This window comes from Delphinus delphis, chromosome 17 (assembly GCF_949987515.2).
Source record: "Delphinus delphis chromosome 17, mDelDel1.2, whole genome shotgun sequence".
NCBI classification, from domain to species: Eukaryota; Metazoa; Chordata; class Mammalia; order Artiodactyla; family Delphinidae; genus Delphinus; species Delphinus delphis.
Genome location: NC_082699.1, coordinates 13190085 through 13214834, shown reverse-complemented (window position 1 = coordinate 13214834; position 24750 = coordinate 13190085). Strand labels below are relative to the sequence as shown.

General features: G+C 43.1%; 1 protein-coding gene across 1 annotated transcript in view; it reads left to right on the top strand.

The window, feature by feature from the left end:
- Positions 1-631: 631 nt before the first annotated feature.
- The window catches only part of CPA6 (carboxypeptidase A6), a 263083-nt gene continuing 238964 nt past the window's right edge, over positions 632-24750 (top strand). Inside the window, exon 1 of the mRNA XM_060035168.1 lies at positions 632-784. Within this exon, the coding sequence (XP_059891151.1) occupies positions 669-784 (116 nt within the window). The 5' untranslated portion in view covers positions 632-668. The remainder of the gene's footprint in view (positions 785-24750) is intronic.

Sequence of the window (24750 nt, the reverse complement as noted above, 5' to 3'; positions counted from 1 at the left end):
AGCCCAGGGAAGCAGCTGCCCGTCCCGGTGCAGGTAGGAGCGGGGACTACGACCGGCTGGCCACAGCCAGGGGCCACAGCTCATCAAGACTGTTCACTGTGCATTTCGGAATGTGGACTCCCTGTAGAAATTTGCCATGGTAGATCAAAACACGAAGCCTGGAATGTTCTATGCCTGCGTGTTTAGCTCATCCTCAAACAAGTCTTTTGCAATTAGGGTAGCAGGAAGGTTGTCCAAAAAAGTTAGGGGCCTAAATTTGAAGAGCCAAAAAAAAAAAGCCCCGAAAAACAAGAGGACAAAAAGAGGAGTTACCCTAATGAAGCGACACCCAGCAAACCCCTGCGGTGAGTCAGCACGGGGAGGCCCAGCCCCTTCGAGGGGAGCCTGGAGCTCAGCGCGGGGCTGGGCAGGGCTGTGTGTGGGCAGAAGCTGCTGCTTCTCGTCCCAAGACCAAGTCTGAACAGCAACTTCCCTCCCTCAGCTGCTTGAACTTTTTTTTTCTTTCCTCTGAGGCTGGAAAGAAGTGTCACATTTTGCTCCCTCCTAAGCCCTCTCCCCACGCTTTCCCAGGGACCGTGAGCTGTGTGGAGGGCGCGCTGGGAGCCACCCTCCAGCCTCGGGTGGCTGTGACTGCAGGAAGAACTTTCAGCCCCTCTCATCCTCGCACTATGGAGTTCCTCGGGAAGCCCAGGAGCCAGAGAGCTGCTTTTCTGCCTCTCTGCTTGCTCTTTTTGAAGATTCTGCACCCAGGACACAGCCATCTTTACAGCAGCCGCTATGCGGGGTAAGTGGAGAGGCTCTCATGTCCCGATCAGCTTGGACTCCGGTCAGGGGGCTGGTATGCGCCCAAGTGTGCCTCACTTTCTCTGGTCCGTAGACTCTGTGTATGTAGAATCTGTATGCTTTCCTGGTCACCTAACGTTAAATGTATATGCAGTCCCTGGCTCTTTGGAGAGAATGTGGTGGACGCAAGTCTAGTTTCTCATACTGTTTATGACGTGCCAACCTCAGCCGTGGACCACTGTTGATGGGGATTCTGTCTTTGGAATAGCGGTGGTCAGTATGTGCAGTATTTGCCTTGGTGGTTGCTCGGCAGGAAGGATGCTGTTGTGACGCGTGAATTGTGACCTGAAAACTAAAGCTTCCCCTTTAGGATTGTATGCAGAAGCCGTGGGTGGAAATTCACCAGTGATTAAAAATCGTGTGGGCATTTTTTTTTTTGAGTGCTTGTTAGCTTACAGAGTGGTTATTAGACTTTCTAACCTGAGCGATGCAAATGAGTCAACTCAAAATAAGAATAAACGTAGCCAACTGTAAAATTATGGGTGTTTTTCTGAAGGGAGAAACACAGAAGGGGAAAACCATTTGTATTTCCCCGCTCTGTGGGTCAGCACGCTTTGTGTTTGCTTCGCATAACGAGGCACGGGGCTGCGTGTAAAGCGGCTGGGACTGCGCATGTCCTATTATCCTGAAGAGTTGCTTCGAAATATGCAGCGAGTGCTTTGCTCGAATTTGCAAGGGGTCGTTCTCTGAATCTGGAAATTACGGCATTCCTGTATTTTAGGGCTGGAAGAGCCTTAAATAGCTCCTCTAGTTCAATTCCTTTCTACACAGGAGGAAAACCAGGGTCTTAATTTTTTTTTCTTATTTTAAAAATATTTATTTAGTTGAGGTGTAGTCGATTTACAATGTTAGTTGTTTCTTTTTTTAAATTTATTTAATTTTGGCTGTGTTGGGTCTTCTTTGCGGCATGCCGGCTTTCTCTAGTTGCAGCGAGCGGGGGCTACTCTTCCCTGCAGTGCGCGGGCTTCTCATTTGTGGTGGCTTGTTGCGCGGCTCGGGCTCTAGAGCGCAGGCTCAGTGATTGTGGTGCACAGGCTTACTTGCTCTGCAGCAGGTGGGATCTTCCCGGACCAGGGCTCGAACCCGTGTCCCCTGCACTGGCAGCCAGATTCTGAACCACTGCACCACCAGAGAAGCCCTACAATGTTATATTAGTTTCAAGTGTACAACATAGTGATTCAAAATTTTTAGAGATTTTACTCCATTTAAAGTTATTATAAAATATTGACTATTCCCTGTGCTGTACAATATATCCTTGTAGCTTATTATTTTATTTTTTAACATCTTTATTGGAGTATAATTGCTTTACCATGTGGTGTTAGCGTCTGCTGTATAACAAAGTGAATCAGCTATACATGTATCCCCATATCTCCTCCCTCTTGCGTCTCCCTCCCACCCTTCCTATCCCACCCCTCTAGGTGGACACAAAGCACAGAACTGATCTCCCTGTGCTATGCAGCTGCTTCCCACTAGCTATCTATTTTACGTTTGGTAGTGTGTATATGTCTATGCCACTCTCTGGCTTTGTCCCAGCTTACCCTTCGCCCTCCCCTTAAATCTTTTTAAATAGACTGCAGTTGCTCAATTATGGCCAGTTGAGGAAAACTTTCATATCCATCTGAATGACGGCCAGGTGTTGAAGCAAAGTTGTTCTTTCTAGGAATCGTGTAGAGAAGGATTTATAAGTGTGATCCTGGAAAAGAAAATTGTTTCTGTTTCTCTCCTGAAGAATCTGGGCACTGCTTTAGAGTTCCCCTGAATACAGTACTTACAGAGGAAATTGTTCCCTCAGTTTAAGGGGACGCAGGATGGGGGTGGAGGTGTTGGTGGGGATAAGGGCTATGGATGGTAATACAATCCCCAAATTTTCCACCCCGGTGTTCCCGGGAGAAACAGAGGAGTTAACATCTGAGGACTGCTTTTACGTCTCCTGGACACACAGTCTCCCCTCGGAGCCCTGGGTAAGGAAAACGTGTTTAGTGACTGACGGTGCGGGCCAAGGTGTGGAGGCGTTTACTCCGACTCTTAATGGATGTCAGGCCTGTGATAAACATATCACGGATTTAGATGCGCCCGTGCGATGCAGGACCTCGCTCCTCTGCTCAGAGGTAGCCCCGACCATAACGATTTCAGTGTGTGGCCCTCATCAATGGTAAGTGACCAGGCCTGTTTCAGGGGAGCAGGTGTGCACACTTCCCTAAACGCCACTTAGAAGAAACGAGGCCGAAGGCGGCGGCCTTTTCTTACAGAATTTGGAATCTTTGTGGACGAAGTTGCACTACCTTTTCTGTTGTTCTGCAAAGAAAGTAATAGTTGCCATTTTCTCTTTGGCTGCTACCTAATAAGTTAGTCCCAAATGTACAAATGAAAGGTGACTGAAAGTTGGAAGAAAAAGATGAAACATGAGACACTGAAGGGAGCCTTCCCTGTCCATCACAGGAGAGCTTCTCCAAAACCAGAGAGGTTTCAGAGCATACTCACCGTCGAAAATGGGGGATTTTTACCTTCCCTTCATTAGATACATGTCATTCTCTCATCACCAAAGACAGAAATGCTGCCTAGGTTTGGGATTATTTTGCTCTACTTCCCCAGAAACTACTTTCTGCAAGTCTAGCTAAGAACCTGGTGGAATGACCTGGTAGAGTAGTATTGAGCATTATTTTTATTGCCCATACAAATTTTTCATTCTAAACCCTCATTTTTGTCCCTTAAGTAATTTGTTTTGGTGGTGTTGGTAGTAATTATGAAGCAGCCCTATTTCTTGCATTTTTGTTAAAAATATATTTTTGTAAGTCTTGGTTGAATATAATAATAAGTGATTATCATTTGCAAGACTCTGAGCATGGACAAAAACCAGAACACTCAGGGCAGACCAACGTGCTTCCTGAGAGCATCTAATGAGCCTAGTCTTCTTTCTGCACAAACTGGTAACGATTGCGTGGTACCAGCTGTATCATAGGTGCTTGGGAAACAGCAGGTTTAAGCATCTCATGATAAAAATGTAGAGACTACAAGGAAAATCTGACAAAAATGAATATCTTTTTGGATAACTACATCAAATTACACACAAGGAAGATTTAAAAATACATAGGAAAGGAATGAAGCTAAGTGTGGGAAATAACTTGACATCAAATAACATTTATTGATACTCTGTAAGCAGGCTTCAGGGGCTGCAAATGCACGTCAAACATTTTGATGATAAACAAACATCAGTGAATGAGACTCTGACTAGGGCAGATGTCACTCTGTGTTCTCCTTTTCCCTCGTCTCCTCGTATTCCTGGAAGCAGACCTAGTTATTTATTATACTGTGATCCTGAGGGCAAAAAATAAGGATCTTCGGCTTTACATGAAATTAGGGTAGATTTTTCTAGTGATGGTAAAGGAGATCTAAGCCAGTGACACGATAAATGCTGGCAATGCTGAAGAACCAAAGTGGCTCTGATTCTTCAAGAACCACTTATTTGGTACTTGCTTCATGTATAATGTTGATAAGTCCTGAAGTTCAACTGCCTGGCTTTCGATTTCTGCTTTCCCACACCTAGTAGCTCTGTTACCTTGGGTAAGTTCCTTAACCTCTCTGAGCCTCAATTTCTTCACCTGAGACATGGAGACAATATTAGAACCTTCCCTGCCAAGTTGTGGGGATTAAATGCAATAGCATGGGTATTGCGTGGTTCTTGGCACTTAGCGGTCTTTCCACCCTGATAGCACAGAAAGTGGCCATGGGCGTGTGCCTCATTCCTTCAGTGAGTATTATTCCGGTGCCTACTTGTGCCCAGAGCATTGGTCAGCAGAGCTGAGGCCCTCTGAGAGCTTGCAGTTTAGCAAAGAAAGCAGCCCCACACATGATAGTAAGATGTACACAGTGCTTGAGTGCTGTATGGGATGAGCAGCCTACTGTGGGAGCGTTAAAAGAGATCTAGGCACCAAGAAGGAGGGTAGAAATCCCTTCCCAGGCCTCCCCTATTCCGGTCACCCAGCCTTCAGGTACCTGGGCTGCGGGTGGAGAGAACACAGACTTTCTGCCACCAGAGCTGCTCCGGGGGACAGAACCCCCTGGTGCTGTGGGTCTGCCTGCGAGGCCTCCCGGACTCCTCCTTCCTCTCCAGCCCTGCGTTTGGTGGAGACCTGTTGCCTTCTCTTTTCTTTCTCGGGGAGAAGCTCCAGTGACTGGCCTCTTCCCCATGAGCATAGGCGTGTGCAGGCTGGTCACAGCCCACTTGCCCGCTGCTGCATCCTGATTAGCCAGTGTCCGTGCTGTACCCACCCCCATCCCTGTCCCCCATCCTGCCATCCCCCCCCCACACCCCAGTTATTTGTCAAGTTCACTAGTCATCCATGAGAACGGGACATGGAGATCCAGGAATTAGACTTGAAGGAAATAAGACTTCTTAAGGCAGTTTGGTCCTCGAAATCCTGTAAGCAAAGAGGCCCCAAATTTGGATGTGACACTGAAGAGGACTGAGAAATACACGGACTCGGGAACAGATTTGACTTCAGGGACGTCATCCCGTCTTCCACCTTTACCTCTCTAGCTAGTCCCCTCCATCTCTCAACAGAAGCTTTTAAGTCTTTTGCCCTCTGATGGTGGCTTCCTTGGAATGTTCTGAACTTCTGGAAGCCTAGGGCTAGAGCACAAGAGATGAGCTGAGAGTTACCGTCTATGTTGGTGGTTAAAGCTCTTTTCAGATCGGATGGCCATGAATCCTCACTTGCCAGGGACTGTCCTGGTCTGCACCTGCTGTTCCGGGGTAGTAACTGGCAGTGTACCCCTTTCAGTCTGGCAAATTGTGGTGTCAGCCTGTTTATTCTCCACTGTGTTTGTTTCCTTAATGAGCTCTACTTTAGGTCTTCAACTAGCCTCTTATTTCATTCTTTGTTTTTTGAATTGTATTTATTTTTTATACAGCAGTTTCTTATTTGTCCATTTTATACATGTTAGTGTATACATGTCAATCCCGGTCTCCCAATTCACCCCACCACTCCCTCCTCCGCCACTTTCCCCCTTGGTGTCCATACGTTTGTTCTCTACATCTGTGTCTCTATTTCTGCCCTGCATCTTATTTCTTTCTTAAAGAGCAAGCTTATCTCTAGTTCTTTCCATACCCCTAAAAAGAATCCTACCTGTCCTCTCTTTTGTAATAGCCACGAGCCATATTTAGGACGTCTTTATCTCAGCCTAGGTTGAGGTAACTTTCTGCTAGCTGATCTACCTTCCTATAGTCCTTTCTCAGACTGATGCTCTAAGACTTCTGTTGTGTTACTCTCTGGCTCGAAGATCTACTTTGGCTACCTATTGACAAACCCAGCAAATCCATTCTCTGCCAGGCCCTCAAGGCCTCTCTAATCAGACTCTGGTTCCTCTGTCTCTGTTTCACTCTCCTCAGCCCTGAAACTCCCCTGTTAATCAGAGAATAGAGAGCTTCAGCCTTGCTCATCTTTAACAAGGCAGGCAGGCCTTCCTCATAATAAGGACCTAAAGCAAGGAGGAGGCATCTCGGATCATGAATGATAGATTGAAATGTGCAGGATAGATACAGAGTGGAGGCATGAGGCGCTGGGAAGGGTGTATGGTGGGCTCTAAGGTTGCTTTTGAACTTTTGCCCCTGCAAGTTGGTCTGTGGTTAACACAATAGTTCTCTAGTGTCTTCTGGAAGTTCCTTTTAGCACTTGGCCCTAATTAGTGGGAGATTACTTTCGGTTTTCCTTAGGCACTAGCGCAAAGTGCAGCCCCCAAGTGTGGGTTGTTTATCAGCTGATTACACAAAAAGCTTTCTTCCCTGCCATATGTTGTGTGTCGGGACCTCCAGCTTTGCTTGTTAGGATGCACAGTGCTACAGCTCCCACCCCTGACCTGGACTCACAGACAGACGGTACTCCGTAGGGATCAGCATTCCTCCTGCCCCTGAGCTGGTGGAAGGAGGAGCGTTTCCCTTGGAGCCCAGTCTGATGATGGAGCTTTTATTTTACGGCGCCAGGATACTTTCTGGGTAATGCCATTAAGCCTAATCACTTCCACCCTGTGAAAAGCAGTGAAGGATGTTAATGGTTCATGACTTCACAGCCTAGATTGTGCAAGCTACAAAGGCATTATGTTTTCTGTCTTTATACGTGGAGTTACCGGACGGAAAATTAAAACTTCTGTCGTTTTAGAGTCTTCATTATGATCAATCGGTAAATAACTAGAATATAGGACTAGAATTTGCTTTGCCAAATAAATGCCTTCCCAACCTGCCCCTGGGCGTTAACTTCTTTATGATAAAGCAGAATGCAGAATATGAAGCTTTAGGATCTGGTTCTTCGTAGTACAGTAAGTTTCCTTAAAGTTTTCTTATTAAAGGTTGAAGCAAATTTCTAAAGGGTTTCTTCAATAAAATTACCATCTTTGTTCTTTTTCTCAGCACACTTTGAAAATAGTAAAACATTTTCTTATTTTGATATCTATGTTATTAAGGATACTGTTGGGTTGTTTTGTTTTTCTTTCACTTTTTTTGCTAGAACAAAGACCCCAAAATTCAATGGCTTAAATGAGAAATTTACTTCTCTCTCATGGAAAAATCCAAAACTGGTATAGTTGATGGTGCCAGAGAATCAGGCTCCCTCTGCCCTATACCTCTGCTGTGCTCAACACTCATCTCCCAAATTTGTTAGGAAGGAGTCTTCCAGCTCTGCAGTCCAGCCAGCAGGAAAGTGGAAAGGGATGGTCACTCCTCTTTCCTTTAAAAGCACAGTCCAGAAGTTCAAACATCACTCCTTACTGGCCAGAATCAGTTAGATGCCCTCAGCTGCAAGGGAGGCTAGGAAATAATGGCCGGATCTGGAGGAACGTACTGTGAAATAATTAGCAGTCTCTCTCTCTCTCTCTGTGGTCACTCTTATATTTAATGAATGCCAACCCATTCTTCCTTCCACTCGGTTCTCCTAAAGAAATAATCCACCCAAATGGGCACTCAGAATTTTGCACTTCAAGCTGATATAACAGTGTGCATTTTTATTCTGTACATGGTCTTTTAAAGTCAGAGCATCAGAACTGAAGGAGACCAAAAAAAAAAAAAATCATAGTCCAATCCTTTTATTTAATACCTAAGGAAGCGGAACTCCAGAAAGGAAAAAGGATTTGCAGAGCTGATGGTGGAGTTGGGATGAAAGTCCAGGTCAGCCAAGTTCACAGCTCTTTTTTTTTTTTTTTTTTTTTTTTTAACAACACTCTGGTGAATCCAGAAAACTTCTTACTCTTTTCTATTCCCTAGACTTGTTGGGGGTGAAGTAAAGTGAGTTGGCAAGGCTGAGAAGCGTTTAATGAGGGGGGATTTCATTTCATTTCTATAAACATTTGTAGGGGATCTGGCCCTCTGCTAGTCTGGGACTACAGAGATGAAAGAACTGTCCATGTGCGCAGCATAATGAGTACTCGGGCAAGTAAACAAACAATTCCAGCTCTGGGATCGCTGTGCCCTTAGAGAAAACTCTTGGAGCTGGGTAAGTGCAGGAGAGGGTGATTAATCCAGACTGAAGGGTGGAGAGAGGGCAAAGAGGCTTCTTGGTTGCAAGATGAATCTTAAAGGACAAGCAGGGCTTCCCTGGTGGCGCAGTGGTTGAAAGTGTGCTTGCCAATGCAGGGGACACAGGTTCGTGCCCCGGTCCGGGAAGATCCCACATGCCGCGGAGCGGCTGGGCCTGTGAGCCATGGCCGCTGAGCCTGTGCATCCGGAGCCTGCGCTCCGCAACGGGAGAGGCCACAACAGTGAGAGGCCCGTGTACCAAAAAAAAAAAAAAAAAAAAAACAGAAATTTGGGTGGATTATTAAATATGCAAGATACTTTACATTTTTCTTTTAGATGGTTGGTACTTAAAGGACATGAGCCTCACCTCAGTCAAAAAGAACAAGTAGAACTCAGGTTAAGGTTTTCCAGACACAGGAAATAAATTACATGCGCAAAGAACTATAGGTGAGAGAGCTTGTCAAGGCTAGAAAATCAGAACAATTAAGCATGGCTAAAGTAAAGGGCATTCTCCTGGTGGGAGTAAGGAGAGATGAGGTAAGGCTTCAAGGTCATGAATCACCTTATGGCCCCATAGTATGGAGTCCTGATTTCTCCCAAAGGTGACTGGGTGCTGATGAAGCATTTTCACCAGGGAATTTAGATCATTAGATTTTTTTTTGAGGAAAATTCCCTCTACCATCATTGAGGAGGGAAGATTGAGGGCTAAAGATTTGGAGGCAAGAAGACTGGGATATTATGGTGACCATGGTAACACAGCAGAGCCTGGCTTCTGGTAGTAACAATTGAAGGGAAAGTAGGTAAACCAATTAAAGAAATGTTTAGGCTGCAACTAGAGAAAAGCCTGCAGGCAGCAATGAAGACCCAACACAGCCATAAATAAATAAATAAAATTAAAGAAAAAGAAGACTCAAAACATACACATAATTTTAAAAAGTAAAAAAATAAAATGTATGTTTACAAAAAAAAATGTTTAGGTGGTGGAATTTTCACAATTAGATAACCAAAGGGGAGAAGAAAGAGGAAATAGTATAAGGTGATTCTCGGGATTAGTTAACAGGACTGAGCTCTTTGCAGAGAAGGTTAGTACTTTCTCGGATGTGTATGGTTTGAGATGCCTATGAAGTGCCTGATTGGATAGATGGGTGTAAAGCTCAAGGGAAAGATCTAGCCTGTAATGTAGATTCCAGTAACTGATGTGTAAAGAATTTCTTGAAACTTTGAGTGTAGGATGAAGCACCCAGGAGGCACTCACTACGTGAAAAGAATAGCGGGGGAAAGCCAGAGAAGAAACCAGTCGAAAGACCTAGAGAGAAAATAAGAAACCCAAGAAATGTCAGTTAAAGGGATGTAAGAGATCCGAGAAGGAAGAGGTCAGTCACATCACGTACTGCAAAGTAGTGCCCGTTGGTTTGGCCATTAAGGAAATCACTTGCGTTATCATCAGAAATGCTCTTGGTGGAATGAGAAGTGAAAACCAGAGCACAGTAGGTTGAGGAATGAATGGGATGTGAGGAAATTAGTAGCGAGTGTAGACCATAATTTTAAGAAGCTTATCCATGAAGGGGGTGGGGGGGAGGGTCAATAACTAGAGTTGAAGAGTTGAATCAGGTTGCTTTTACTTCTTAGGAAAGATACAGCCATATTTTATGCCAGATGGTAGGAATAAGAAAAGATAGCAAGATTATAGGTAGAGAAGAGGGAGGGGGAGAATGGTGGAGTAAGGTCTCTGAAGAGACAAAAAGCTAGCTGCCCTCTCTTTTTAAAGTAGGTGGAGGGTCCTCATCCTAGAAGAGACAGTGGATAGAGAACCTGATAAAAAGAGAGACGATTTAAAGTGTTCCTGAGGGAGATGACTTGAACCTTCAGAAGGATCACCAGGCATTACTGAGGGCCCAGCTGATGGTAGAGATGAGTTTGTAAAGGAACCATGAACCCAGCTCCATGATTTTCTTGAGGATCATCCCATGTTTCCTCATGTTATCTAGATCATGCCGCCCTGGACCCTCATCACTCAGTCTGTTACAGTTCCATGAAAGGGTGAGGGTATACCTTTAAATAAGCCCTTAAGAAGCTATAAAGCAAGTCAAGCAAGATCAATGTCAGAAATCTCCCCATCCATCCTCTGCCTTTCTTTTCTTTGTACCTGCAAGATGGGCTTCTGTAGCTCTGTCTGGCACTCTTTCCCAGGAAGCAAATGCAGAGAAGGAGAGAAAGATGGGGGTCTTTCTTCCCCATCCCTCCCTCCTGCTTTCATTACTACAGTTCTGACGGCAGCCGCCAGCCTTTACAGTAATGGCTCCTGCTGGACAGCCTCTCCTCTAGGGGCCGGGTCATCCTGCCCTCGAGGAGGATAATTCCCTTTCTTCTTTTGTCCCTTCAGACACAGGAATCACTAACCTCTAGTTTAGCGAGAAACCAAGCTGGAATGGAAAGCAGAAAGAACACATGTTTAACTGAAGATTTGTGTTAGAGCAACTTCTGGAACTCAAAATGGTTCCAGAAGGAGGGCAGAAATGATACAGCAATGGAAGAGAGGATAAAGAAAAGACTGCCACTCATTTGTATTTCTCTAGCATCAAATGAAACGATAAAGTGCTTTGTAAATCGAAACGTATTATAAAGTACTATATTAGGTAAATTATTACATCTGGAATATTAGTTGGAAAGGCTCTCGTGCAGATACATCCTGTTACAAAATTGATTACCTTTCCATTACCTTCTATCTTCCTGGTGAATTAAGTAAAAGACCCATGAAAATGGATTTTCTTAATCAAATAAATGGGCATCCCTCTCCCTCCTCCTGTCAGTTATCTGAGAACTGGAGGTACAGTCTTCTCTTCCCTCTTTCCAGTCGACCCATCCTACCTCATCTCAAAACACTTACCAAGTACCAAGAGTACCGATGATGACTTATCATTCCTTATCCCCAGGTAAGGTTAGGAATCATCAAAGGCAAGAGTGGTAGTCTCTGTATCCTGAGGGCTTATTTTATTTTTTTTAAAACATCTTTATTGGAGTATAATTGCTTTACAGTGGTGTGTTAGTTTCTGCTTTATAACAAAGTGAATGAGCTATACATATGTTTTAATCCATCAATCTAAACTGGAAAAAAAAACCCAAATGGAAATGCAAGTATATTAGGTCAACACACCGTCTTCCTGCTCTTTCTCGACCTGTTTTTTTAACACACACATCATATATGTTTATAGCATTTCAGTCTTAGATTACCAACCAGTGAAAGATGAAACTTCCACAGGATCACACATCTTATCACCAGATGAGAACGCTCGTCTATTTTTGCACCTACAGACTCTGTAGCCATTGCACATGTGACCTCATTTGCCATACTTTCATTTCCCCATCTACCTTTCAGACTGTCCTCCTCTTATCAGACTAATATATGAATCGCCTAAATGTCTACTAAGTTCCTTCTTGTGATTTTTGTGAATGTAATGAGGACAAAAGACTTGTCATGAGATGGCTGGGGTCCTACTTGTAGCCTGTCAATCATGTTTCCGTGGAACATATGTAACGTGTATGTGATAATGTGATAGCAATATATTCGGCATCAGAATTACTAAACATATGGGAGATTTGAGACATTTGGGAAAAGCCCGTGTAGCAAAATGTTTGGAGTAGTTAGAAATTTGCTGCTGAAAAAAATACTCTAAGCCCTTGACTTTTAGGGCCTAAAATGAAGACACATGGGGGAGGCTATTTCTCCCTAAGTTTTCAGATCTCTGTGTAGAAGCAGTAGGGAACAGACTGCAAATGGCAGGTAGAAAAGCATCTTAATATGATACCTGAGAGGAAAACCACATTGGTATTCCAGAGAGAAATGTAGTCTGCCTTGTTTCCTCTGTCTCACTTAAGGATTTCTTCTTTCTCTCTTTCCCTAGGAGCCTAGTTTGTTGCTCCGCAACAGCTGCTCTAAGAACTCTCCAATTACTTCATGCCCCCAATCCACCTGACCCTCCCTTCTTCTCACCCTCAACCCCAAGCCTTTTACTTACAGGAGCAAAGAAATGTATCTTTTTCTTTACTTTCAAGATGGGGGCGATGTGGCTTCTATCCTGAGTCATCTTTGTTTCCGTGGTTTCTGCCTAAAACTACACAAGGTCCCTTATCCTGGCTCTCGCCTTTCTAAAAAACATCTCATTCATTCAATCAACACTATTTATTGAGTGCCTACTGTGTGCCCAACACTATTTTAAGTCCTAGGAACACAGGAGTTTAGGTGCTCAGAATATAGCACTGCTTGAGGCACTAGTGAATGAAATCGTCTCTCCTGGGATTTACATCCTAATGGGATGACAGAAAAGTAATAAACCATGGTGTTAAGTTCTGATAAAGGTTATGAAGATAGTTAAAGCGTAGAGAGGGGATAAACGGTGTCATGAGAAGAGTAAAGTGAGACCAGGAGCCATGTGAATATCTCAGGGTAGAAATTTCCCCATGGGAAACAGCAAAGTGGGGTGGGAGCCTGTTTGGTCCCTGGACGGGGACCACGGTTCTGGACCGGCAGCATCAGCATCACCTGAGAACTTGTTAGGAATGCAAATATGCAGGCCACACCCTCCCCGCCCTGAGGAACTCTGGGGGTGGGCCCAGCAGCTCCGGCTACAGGGAGCCCTCCAGGTGATTTAAGCTAAAGTTTGAGAACCACTGTGGAGAGTCAGCACCGAGGTGACACGGCTGGAACTGAGCCTTGGAGGGCACAGTTACCGTTCGTTCCTGCTGCTGCCCTGCAGGTAGACCTCTTTTTCCTCTTAACACTGTGAACAATCTCCATCACCACTACCTCTCTTCCTCCGCACCTTTGTCCAGGCAGCACATATTTCTGGGGAAGCTCTCCCTCCCCCGTGCCTGCGAGCCTTTCAGGAGCCCTTCGAACACGGTTCCTCCAGCAAGAGCTCCCCATCAATCAGCTGTGATGGTTCCCTCCTCCGGGATCCCATAGCGCTCGCTCTGTCATTTATAGCCATCACTGCATACTGCTGGGTATTACAGTTGTTTGTGGATGTCCCGTCTTTCCTTTTCATTTATAAGCAAGTTGAGAGTAAGGTGCTCTATTGTATTTTTATCTGTGTTCTCGTAGTCCCCAGATAGTGTTTGGCATATTCAGTAAAAGTTTAGATGGATGGAAAGGAGGAAAGGAAGGGAGGGAGGAAGAGAGATTGGCAAAGATGGAAACTAATAAACTAGGAATCGGACTGCTGACATCTGTAGGCAGTTTTGCCAGACTAGGTAGTGAGAAACAGAAGCCACTTAGCCCCCTAGAGCTGCAGGAGGGATGTGGGGATCCCTAGGACCACCTGGGTGTGCCTCGATGCAGTATTCTCCAGCCTCCTGTCACCTTCTCCCTGCTCACTCTGTCTTGGGTATCACCTATCCAACTACCCAAATCTGGTCTCGGGTGTTTTACTTGTGCAGGCTCCTAAAATGCTTTGAACAACATTCTGACTCCCGGGAGGCGATCTGAGGTGAAGCTGTCGTTTCCTGCGAGTGCCAGAAGGGGCACCGGCGGGCCAACGCGATTATTCGCCACTGCCTTTGACCAGATTTAGAGACGTGATCCTTGCCTTTTTGTCATGGTTATTTCACCCTCTCAGGAATATATACCAATGCGTTTGAGATGATAGATGGCTCCTTAATCATCGATTCACGTTGAGTTTAACATCTCCTCTAGTCTTTGAATAATTTTTATGAACCAAAGGACTTCTGTTTCCCGAAAACTGGGTTCACCTCTCGGGGGCTGTCAAGCCGGAAGACACAACCAAGCCAAGGATCAGAAGGAAGGATTTCCTCCTTGCAGTGAGTAAGGAGAACACAGGGCATCTTTCCCAAAGAAGTGTCTCCCTGCACAGCAAGATTGGAGAACTTTTAAGCTAAGGGTACACACATATTCCTGAAGGTGACAGTCTAAGCTTTAGTTGACTGAAGTCACAAGGGTCAGAAAAGGTCAACGTCATCGCTTAGGTTCCACTTGATCTGGTGGTTGAGGGGTCAAGGGGGGTTTGAATTCTGCAAAACAGCTCAAGAACATGCTTGAGCTGGCGGTATTTACAACTGATTTATTATCTTTGCTCTTGTTACTTCTCTTGCCCGATAACAGCCAGTTTGTTCCTGCATTATTCTGTTCCCTTAAGATCACTAATTACTGAGACCTGTTCAAGGGCAAACACTGTGGCCCTGGCTTAGATCACAACATGGCTTAGACCAAAAATGGCTTCTCTCATGTCAAGAAAGCCATGCCTGGTACTCTTTCTCCAGGGACCCCCTACCCTATCTGCTTACACTTCCACATTCTCTCTCAGGACTTAATTGTCCACATTCTTCCTTTTAGCTCATCTTTTTCTAAGTCTTTATATATCTTGATGCAGTATGTCTGATTTTAATTCCTATGCTCAGTTCCCCTACTTAATATAAATTCCAAGTACCACAGAAACGGCCCTGGAGAGCAGAGGCAGTCTTCCTTTAAAATAAGATAACAATAAAAATTTGAACAGATACAATTGATCAAATAGAGTGTTATGTGGTTCGCAGTGTCCTGAGACTGACAGCATTCCCTGCTTGGAGCTCAGCACACTTCCCATGACAGCAGTCAAGGTGAGTAAAATCTATAAACATCCAGGCAGAAATTGTGTGAAATCAGTTGGCCCCTGTGACAAAGGCTTAACCTCTTAGAAAGCCTTGAGGGAAGGAGTTGTGGAAAAAAGAGGGGAGAGTTGAGGACCAGCTGAGGAATAGCAGGAGGAAGGTCCCAAGGTTGGAGAATTACTCTCCAGTTTTGAAGCTAACAGATAGCTTCTCAAGAAAACATATGACATGAAATGCCAAAGGACTTGCCACCATCTCGGCCTCCTTCTTGTAGGTGATAAAGCATTTGGTTTTTCCTTTAATACAATTTATATAGAGAGCATTTAACTACAGGTTGAATAGCTCACCATGGGCATAGCTATTGGTAGGTAAGTTCTTGCTAGGAAAGCAATCTTAATAAGAAAAAGAGGAAGTGGTAAAGTGGAATATTGCCAATTCAAACATTCAGTTAATGCCCTCAATTAAGCCTTCTACACCAACCAGTGGAAAGATGCAAAATCAACATGGTGCCCAGTCTCACTGGTATAATAGCCAATTGCAAGTACTTACAGGAATGACTTACTGAGAATAGAAAAATTTCAAGGTAAATATTTAGCAAAGGTTTTGTATACTGACACATACTGTACATTTTAGTTAAAAATTATGCACCACTTCTGGTAAACATATTGTATCCTTAAGTATTAATTACTCCAAAGATTCTTTTATTTCATAGTACAATGGGAAGCCAGTTCATTTCATCCAACTAGAAATATCCATTAACTTCAAAAAATAGAAATGACCAAATGGGGGCCCGTGAGAATAACGTACGCTAAGCGGTAAGACCTGTACCTTTCTTTACCTGCTCTCATCATTAAGAACAACACAGGCATCTTGCTTTCACAGTTCAAGCAGAATTCACATTGTCCTTACTTTGTAAAATACCTTATATTCTTTATCTTTTTGTTTTATCAGCATCTGACAGCTTATGGGGATACCCACTTAATAACTTGGCTAAAGCTTGCAAGCCCATCTGTCTTGCCACTAATAGAGGGAAATAATTGTTTTCTTCCATAGCATTTATCTTTCAGGACATCACTTAACTTCCTCCTGAGCTCTCAGAATGCTCTTTGGTATCACTTATCATTTTGAATTATAATTGTCTGTTTAATTGTTCTTTCGGACGAACTGTATACTCTTTGGGGGAAGGAAATGTTCTTCCTCAAGTCCAGTCTCTACACAGAGTGCAGATACCTATAAGTTTTATTGTTGTTACCCCTCTACCCACTGAAGTTGAACCACAGTAAGTTGCTAATATCTGACGATCTGAAATAGCAATTTCATGTGGTTCAACCTAATTATAAGCTTTAACTAACTGAAAAATGAGGATATATATACATTTTTTAATGATGTGGAAATACTAGCAGCTTATATGCAGATTGTCCACTAATCTATCAAGTTTACAGAGTGGATTGCCAGAGTTTCTAAACTTCAGTGTTGAAAATAAATCACCAGGGGATCTTGTTAACAAAGCAGATTTGCTTGAAGAGGGCTGGGGTAGAGCCTGAGGCTCTGCATTTGTAGCAGACTCTCAGGCACTGCTGATGCTATGTCTTGCAGGCCATGCTTTGCATGGCAAGGTTTTGGATCACAGCATGAGGAGTCAGGACATATAAGCTCTAGATCTGCTACTAGCTATCTGTGTGACTTTAATAAGTTACTTCATCTTTCAGGGCCTTGCTTTCTGTAACGTCTGAGCGTTCAATTAGGGGGTCAGTTCCTTCCAAGTGTTTATGATCTGCTAGGGTCATGTTTACATATGTGATTAGAAAGTTCATACAGCATAAAGGTTCGAAGCACCAGCTCCAGCCTCAGACCGCTGGGTTCACATCCCGGCTTTGCCACTTTCTAGCTAAGTGACCTTGGAGGGAGGGAGTTCATCTTTCTGTGCCTCAGTGTTCTCATCTGTAGAACTGAACTGATACTGAATTAGTTTCTATGCAAAATGCTTACGACAGAGCCTAACACATGTAAACTCAATCCATTTACTCTGTTTGCGGCACTGATGTTTTCTGTGGTTTCATTTCTAGGAAGCTTTCTTAAGGGAATTATCCGAAATATGGGCAGAGATTTAGAGTGTGTAGAAAGATGTTTTATCACCAATTTATCCTATCAAAACCTGGGAAGCTACCTATATGCTCAACAACGACAGGCTTGTTTAGTGCATATCATGGAATCTTTTGTGCCCATTGTAAACATCTACAAGAAATTTTTAATGCTTGAGATATAATCTGAAATGGGGAGAAACCAGGATACAGAGCTGAATTAACAGCTCGAGTTTAACTATGACTTATTACCTAGGATATAGTTAACTATATCTGGGGAAAAATGCTCAGATATTAAGTGATTATTATGACCAAGTGATAGCATTTTAAGTGATCTTTTTTCCTTCCCTCTCATACTTTTTTCTCTATTTACTAATTGTACATGAAGCATGAGTGACTTTTATATTCAGAGAAAAAGTCATTTTAAACGTGTAAATTCCCTCCCCCATCCCTTCCCATCCCACAAAAAAATCAACCCTATAGCAAGGAATTCGTCTTCTGTGGTGCCTTATGCCAAAACTACTCTAGAAGCATTGCAAATAAGAATCAGAAGTCAGTAAATTTAATAATATAACACTCAGTGCTAATTAATGACTGAACATTTTATATTTCGGAACGAAAATGAGATTGTCGGGTATTCCAATGAAGCATTAAATGGCGAAAGCGGATGCCTTGCTGCGTGTCACGCAGACTCTGGGGAGACTGAACCACACGAGCAGGGCTTAAGGCTTTTCAGTTTAGAATAATACCAGAAACAGCCACCGTCATGCTGCTGTGTGTTTAAGTAGATGGAGTCTCAAAGAGAAATTCTTCGGTGGTCTCAATATCACAGTCCGTTTAAATCTGTATTTAGAGGTTTATTTAGAAGTTAATACAGTGGGTCAGGAAAAGGCATTTGAAGTGACTGGGGGTAGAATCCATCATGCTTTCACATATATCCCCCATGACGTATATTTTTCCTGGCCTGAGCTTGCCCGTTATACTCTAAGAAGAAATTCAGGAAAAACGTTTGCTAGCAGTTTCGCACACCATAAAGCTGCCATAACAGTGATAATCAAAACCTAGACCAAGTTGAATGTCTTCTGACTTGCTGACGAAGGTTAAAGGCTATTTCATCTTGCCTCTATGGAGCATAGATTGTGGGGAAAGTTTGTCTGCATAAATTATTTTTACTACTACGCCACTGCCTGATAAAAGCCCCCATGCTTATTTTTTATCTAACTTTTTAGTACTTTGAACTTCTCACTTTTGGGGTACACATCACCTATGATGTACGGTTGCTTGATTTTCTCCGGAACCAGTAACCTCAACCTCACAACTGCAATAAAGTAACTTCTGAATAAAAATCACGTTTCAATCACTTGCAAATCATTGTTCATTGTCTCCCTCTCTCATGCATTCTAGAACTTTGATTAAAAAGAATTTTGTCTTCAAACAGGCTTTTGGTTAGAGAATATTGAAAAACGATTTGCAGCTAACTGTGTAACTGAATGCAGTTTAACTGTGGGTGACTCATTGTGTCATTCAGGGAAATAGGTCTCCAAAGTAGGCTGCCAAAAAAATCTAGCATTTATTTGATCTCATCCTTATGATAATTTTTATTTTGTATGCTTTATAATATACATAATATGTTGGTAAATTAAATACTACATGTAAATGACTTAAAATACATAGAGACTGGAGCACTCACAATATTTAATCCTGGAGGTTTGAAAATAGAGATGAGGATAATCTCAAAGTTCTGTCAAGTCAGTCAACAATACCATATACTGGGACCTATGTTCATTCGTTTGTCAAATTTTCACTGAGCCACCTCTATGTCCCAAGTTGTTTCAGATATTAGGAATATAAAGGGCTATAGGAATAAGGCAGGCGAAGCCCCTGTTCTTGTGAAGCCCATATTTTCATGAGGGAGACAGGCAGTGCACAAGTCAACAAGCAGTAATTACAGATTCTTACAAGAGGTGTGATAGAAACAAGACTGTATGATTTCATTTTTTCATTCAACAAATAGTTTTTGGTCATCTGCTATGTACCTACTACTGTGCTAAGCATCCCACACAAAATAGATGTGGGCTTTGCTTTTGCTGAGTTTACATTCCAGTTGAGGTGACAAATGTTAATTATAACGATGATTAAAGTTACAAAGGAGAAGTAGTACAGTGTCCTACCAACTCAGAAGGAACTGACAGCTAAAAATTGGGGGATAGAGAGCGCTTTCGGAGGCTATTATGTTAGGCAGGGTTTTGAATGATGAGTTTACTGGGAGTGGTGATTATAGCAGAGAGAAACTGATGAGCGATGTGCTCTCCATCCAGGGAGAAAGGAGCAAGGGGCACATGATGTTCCCACTGTGTACTTTGTGTGGTTTTAAAAGAAAATCTGGCCCGAGAGCTTACTGTCATTTGTATGTAGTACCTGAGACTTTGCAAAGCCCTTGCTCATGGACTCTCACCCACTGCTCCCCTCACATGTGGCACGCAAGGAAGTGCTTTAAATGCTTATGTATGTTTTTAAAAAGAAATGCATGTGCCTTTCCTGAACTCAGTTCCTAAACTCTAGAGCTGGCTGTGGTCCTTCCATTGTCGGGCACACCTGAAGTCGTGACATGGTGCTCTCTGGGGCCCTTTGCTTTGTGTACAGAGCTTTCTGAATATTAGCTTTTGGCTTCAAGAGGCAGTTGAGCTGCTGTGAGTTGGCCGCAGAGTTGAGAAGGAGGACCGCAGGGAAATGTCCAAAGGAAAATTCAGATGTGATTAGTAGGTATGTGAGGTTTCCCAAAGGCAACACGGCACGTGAGGAATTGGACCCAAATGCCAAGAGTCTCTACAGGCAGAGAACGAATGTGAATGTGAGAAGGTCGTGCAGGAAGGGTTACACCTTCGATTCAGTATTCAGATAGAAACACACACTTTGTCTACATTTTCAACACAGGAATCTCTAGAAGCAGTGTGCGAGAGTGAAAAAATATCACTAGGGCTTCCCTGGTGGCGCAGTGGTTGAGAGTCCGCCTGCCGATGCAGGGGACATGGGTTCGTGCCCTGGTCCGGGAAGATCCCACATGCCGCGGAGCGGCTGGGCCCGTGAGCCATGGCCGCTGAGCCTGCGCGTCCGGAGCCTGTGCTCCGCAGCCAGAGAGGCCACAGCAGTGAGAGGCCCGTGTACCGCAAAAAAAAAAAAAAAAAAAAAAAAATCACTGGATGTGTATCCTTTGCTCATTTTTCTTTGGCTTCTTTTGCTTTTTCCTTTTTGATATCAATTTTCAAGTGACTCACATATTAGGGATGTTAATCCTTTGTAATGTATAAATAACATATAATTTTTTTTTTTTACCGATTATCATTTGTCTTGACTTTTTCTATAAGGCAAAAGACAATATACATAATTTTAATGCTTATAAATTCAAATCTGCCTTTAATTTGTCCTCCTTTGTGACATTTAGATTTATCTTATTTAAAATGTCAAATATCTCTTCTGCTCAGAGTTATACACTTTGAGTTCTAGGGTTTTTCTTCTGCTTTGGTGGTCTTTTTCTTTAGGCCTTTATTCTGTATGGATTTATTTTTTTACATGGTGTGAGGAGAAACATAACTTCATTTTATCCTGGAGGGCCATTCACAAAAGAGGACATGCAAAGAGCCAATATACATGAAAAGGTGCACTTCACTCACAGGGAAATGCAAATGAAAGCAATAAAATGGCATTTTGCGTATATCAGGTTAGGAAAACTGAAAAGATTGAAAATGCTTCACGCTGGTAAAGGTGTGGGAAAAGCGGGAGCTCTTGTACAGTGGAGGTGGAAATGAGAAGTTGCTACACATTCCTTGGAAAGTAATCCGGCAGAATCTAGTGAGAGTTAAGATCCTTGCACCCTTGCGCAGTGTGATCCCATTCGTTAGAAAATACCTGTCAAAATAAAAACTAGCATGTGTGTTACGGGTTTAATGCAATGCTATATATAGTAACTTTTAAAAAGCCTGAAAACAAAGTCTATCAATGAGGGAATTATTGGAAAAATCATGATATCTGTCTATACTGCGCAGTATTATGAAACTCTTATAAAGAACGCATTATGGGCAGAGGAATGTGCGTGATGTATTAAATGAATATAGAAAGTTTTAGAGAATGTGTATGTGCTTATTTTTTAAATGTGCTAGCTTTTGCATTATAGGGAAGTTTCTTTGGGATGTTGTCTGTGTTGATTCTTTACTGCTTTTTAGGAGATGGGGAGTGGTATTTTGTGAAGGTAGCAATAGCTTTCTCCCTTTTAATATTAAAATGATCTGATATAGCAACATGGGAGACTTAATTATGTATTTCATAAGAACTAGACTAAGGAAGAGGAAACCTGGGTTCTGTTTTGACTTGCATATCTTGGGATGTCATTGTGTTCCTAATATCTCTTCTTCCAACACATGTTAAGGAAATAAAGAAGAGAATATCAAACACTCCAAATGCCCCTAAAGTAAGGGCATCATAGGGCAAGATGATAATGTTTCCCCTGTGATTTTTACACTTGCTCTAGTTAAAGGCCAAGATTTACAGGTTCATAAATTAGTTTCAACCCGCTAGAGAAGAGCCATTGTTTTCTCATTTGGCAAAGATTCAGCGCCTTAATGCCCATACTTAGCAGGTGGAGAACATGAACTCACCCTGGGTCACAGCCTAGTTTACTTTACAGAACTTTCCATCCATAGAATGAAACATCTAGAAAGAACTGAGTTGACCTCAAAGCTGACTGCTTATCAGAATCACTTGTAGATTTAACAAATGTAAATACAATCACAAACTAGACATTCCCCGAATGTACCGAATCAGAGTATTCAGAAATTGGGCCCAGGAATCGATTTTTTGAATGATTAATGAATGATTCTGATGTACCTCATCTATAGACTAGTGCTTGTGAACTGCTGATGAGGTTTATCCAATAAGAAGGTCAAGCTACCTGCCAAAGGTAATATAAGCAGTCATGACAGCAAACATTTGTAAAGCCCCTACTTAAAAAGTACATTTTACTGCTAAGCTCTCCTGCACAACTAGCAAAAATGTGTAAAATTCGAACTTGTTTGAAATTTTTCATACTTTTCCCCACACAGTAGAAGCCATTGATCCTTGATACGGGTTTTTTTTTTTTTTTTTACGGTACGCGGGCCTCTCACTGCTGCAGCGTCTCCCGTTGCGGAGCACAGGCTCCAGACGCGCAGGCTCAGCGGCCATGGCTCGCGGGCCCAGCCGCTCCGCGGCATGTGGGATCTTCCCGGACCGGGGCACGAGCCCACGTCCCCTGCATCGGCAGGCGGACTCTCAACCACTGCGCCACCAGAGAAGCCCGAAATGGGGTTTTTGTTAAAGTAATATACCAGCCTTGCCATGAAAAGCATCACCCGGAGCCTCTGCCATTAGTCTGCACCTGACCCTCTCAGTGTCCTGACACCGGTTTTGTCTTAATCTTTAGCCACCGTGCATATACATTGTGTCACCAACGCAGTCATCTAGGCAACGCTATCCTTTAAAAACCTTACAAGAGTAACGCTAGTGTCCAAATCTTAGTTGTATATTCCCTTCCATTTTGAGTAATGGATATGACTTGTTTAAAAGTCGAAAGAAAATCTGTTCACACCAGACCTTCAATATCTGAGAACCCTGAAGAATATTACCACTATAAGAGAGAGACCAAGTGGAAAGGGAACCTTTTAGAAACACTGAGACAAAGCAAATGGCACGCATGGTATTTCTCCTTAGACTCTAAGGCAGTAAAGGACCAGATGTCATACAACAAAGTCTGAGGGGACCATGTAACCTAATGGGCGTAGCCAGAGTGCTCAGCTTTAGAAGGATCTTGTGCTTATAAAAACAATCAATGTGGCACCATTAACTCCATATGTTAGGTTTAAGGCTTTTTTTTCCCAGCCTGCATTTGATTTACTTAAACATTTGTAATGCTTACCTTTTTAATTCAAATGGAGAATATAAGTGAATAAGATGTTTGTTCAGCCCCTAATGTAGGGTCTTTTCACTTAGTGGGTTGCTTGGCAAATATTTGTTGACTGTATGACCTGGTACCTTCTCATTGTGCTGTTGGAAAAGGAAAGATCAACTGACGCTGACCTCTTAAGTTCAGTTAGCTTCACAAAGCACACATTGCGCCACTTGAGATGGAGGTCAGCCAGGAGATGATTAACGTGATGAAGAAAATCCAGAGTAGAGTCGTAATTGAGCACAAGGTCCCTAATTCAAACACGAAAGAGAACCATTTCTGAAGTTCAAGGTATACAATGCAGAGATATAATTATAAAATGACCAAGACCACTCCTTCCTTTAAGTTCTATTTCCTAGGAGTCTGTGGCATTATCTGAATGTGTGGCTTGCATCTCTCTGACCACTTCTTTGTCTCCATCACTGGATCCCTCCCCAACCCAACCCCCCACCTGAGGTTTAGGGTATCACTCAAGGCCGTCTCTGTCTCTGTGAGCTCTGTGTTCTCTGTCTCAAAGATGCTGGTTGATTTCATGGCTTTAGCTATTGCTGGTGTTCTGATGAGTCTGATGAGAACTTTAGTTCCAGCCCTGGCTTCTTACCCTAATTCAGTCCCATATGTCCGGTTGGCTGCTGGACATTTCCGAGTGGATGTCAAATTCTCTGAAATAATTCATCTTTTATTCTACAAACAATCTTCCCTGCCTCTATTCCCAATTCTCATTCAATTGAGAGAAATCCAGCCACCCAGAGTCAAAACCTCAGTTTTCCTTTTTCCAGTAGTTCAGCTGCTCCGCAAGTCTCATCACTCCTTTTTTCCTCAGTCTCCTCCCTCAGTTTCATTTCTCTTGTGCCACCTTCATTATATCGTGGTCATAATAAGCTCATCATTTGCCTCTCAGCTTCCCGTGTGCCTGCTCTGATCCGTTGTGCACGTCAGTACCAAATTAATTTTCCCAAAGTACCGTTCTCTGACGTCGCTCTGCTGATCCAGAATCCTTTAGTGGACTGTGACATCCCAAGAATCATGTCCAAACTCATTTGTCTGGTGTCCAAGGCCCCCTACAACTTGGCCCTCTATAGCCCTTTCCTTTTCCCATTTTTACTCCTCCTTTTCACTTTGAAACAAATCTCAGTTCTGGTCAGAGGGGTCTTTCCATCACATGGCCACACTCCTTTACTCCCATCCTGTCACCCGGGATGCCGTCCATCACTCTGTCCTCCTATCTGAAATGTCCCTATCCTTCAGCCTCTGCTTCCAAGTTCCATCTCTGTCATGACCAGAAAATAAGCTCGCAGAGATCTCTCTCCTGCAACAACTTTTTTGTCAACTCTAAGTACCTTACTTGTAAGCCCATATCTTCAACTACTTCATATGGCTCTGATAGTGCTTCGTAAATAGTAAATGCTCAGAAAAGATTTATTTTGATTAGATTTTTGAGCCTGGCCCATCGTCTTGATCAAGATTCTCAATTCCACTTGCCCAAAACAGTGTAACAAACAAACAAAAAAAGCCAAAAGAAAATATTGGCACCTGGGCTCTTTTTTCATTCCCCTTTATCTAAGCTTCAAACAAGAAGATAGTTCTGTGAATTGAGTTTCACCCTCACCTGTCTCTTTTCAAATAATCCACATCTCCTAAAACTGGGAAAGCTGTACTTGGGAAAAGGGATGAGCCCAGATAAAGATTTGGAGGAGAGACTATGGCCAGAGCAAGCGTTCTGACTTTCCAGCTTGATAAAA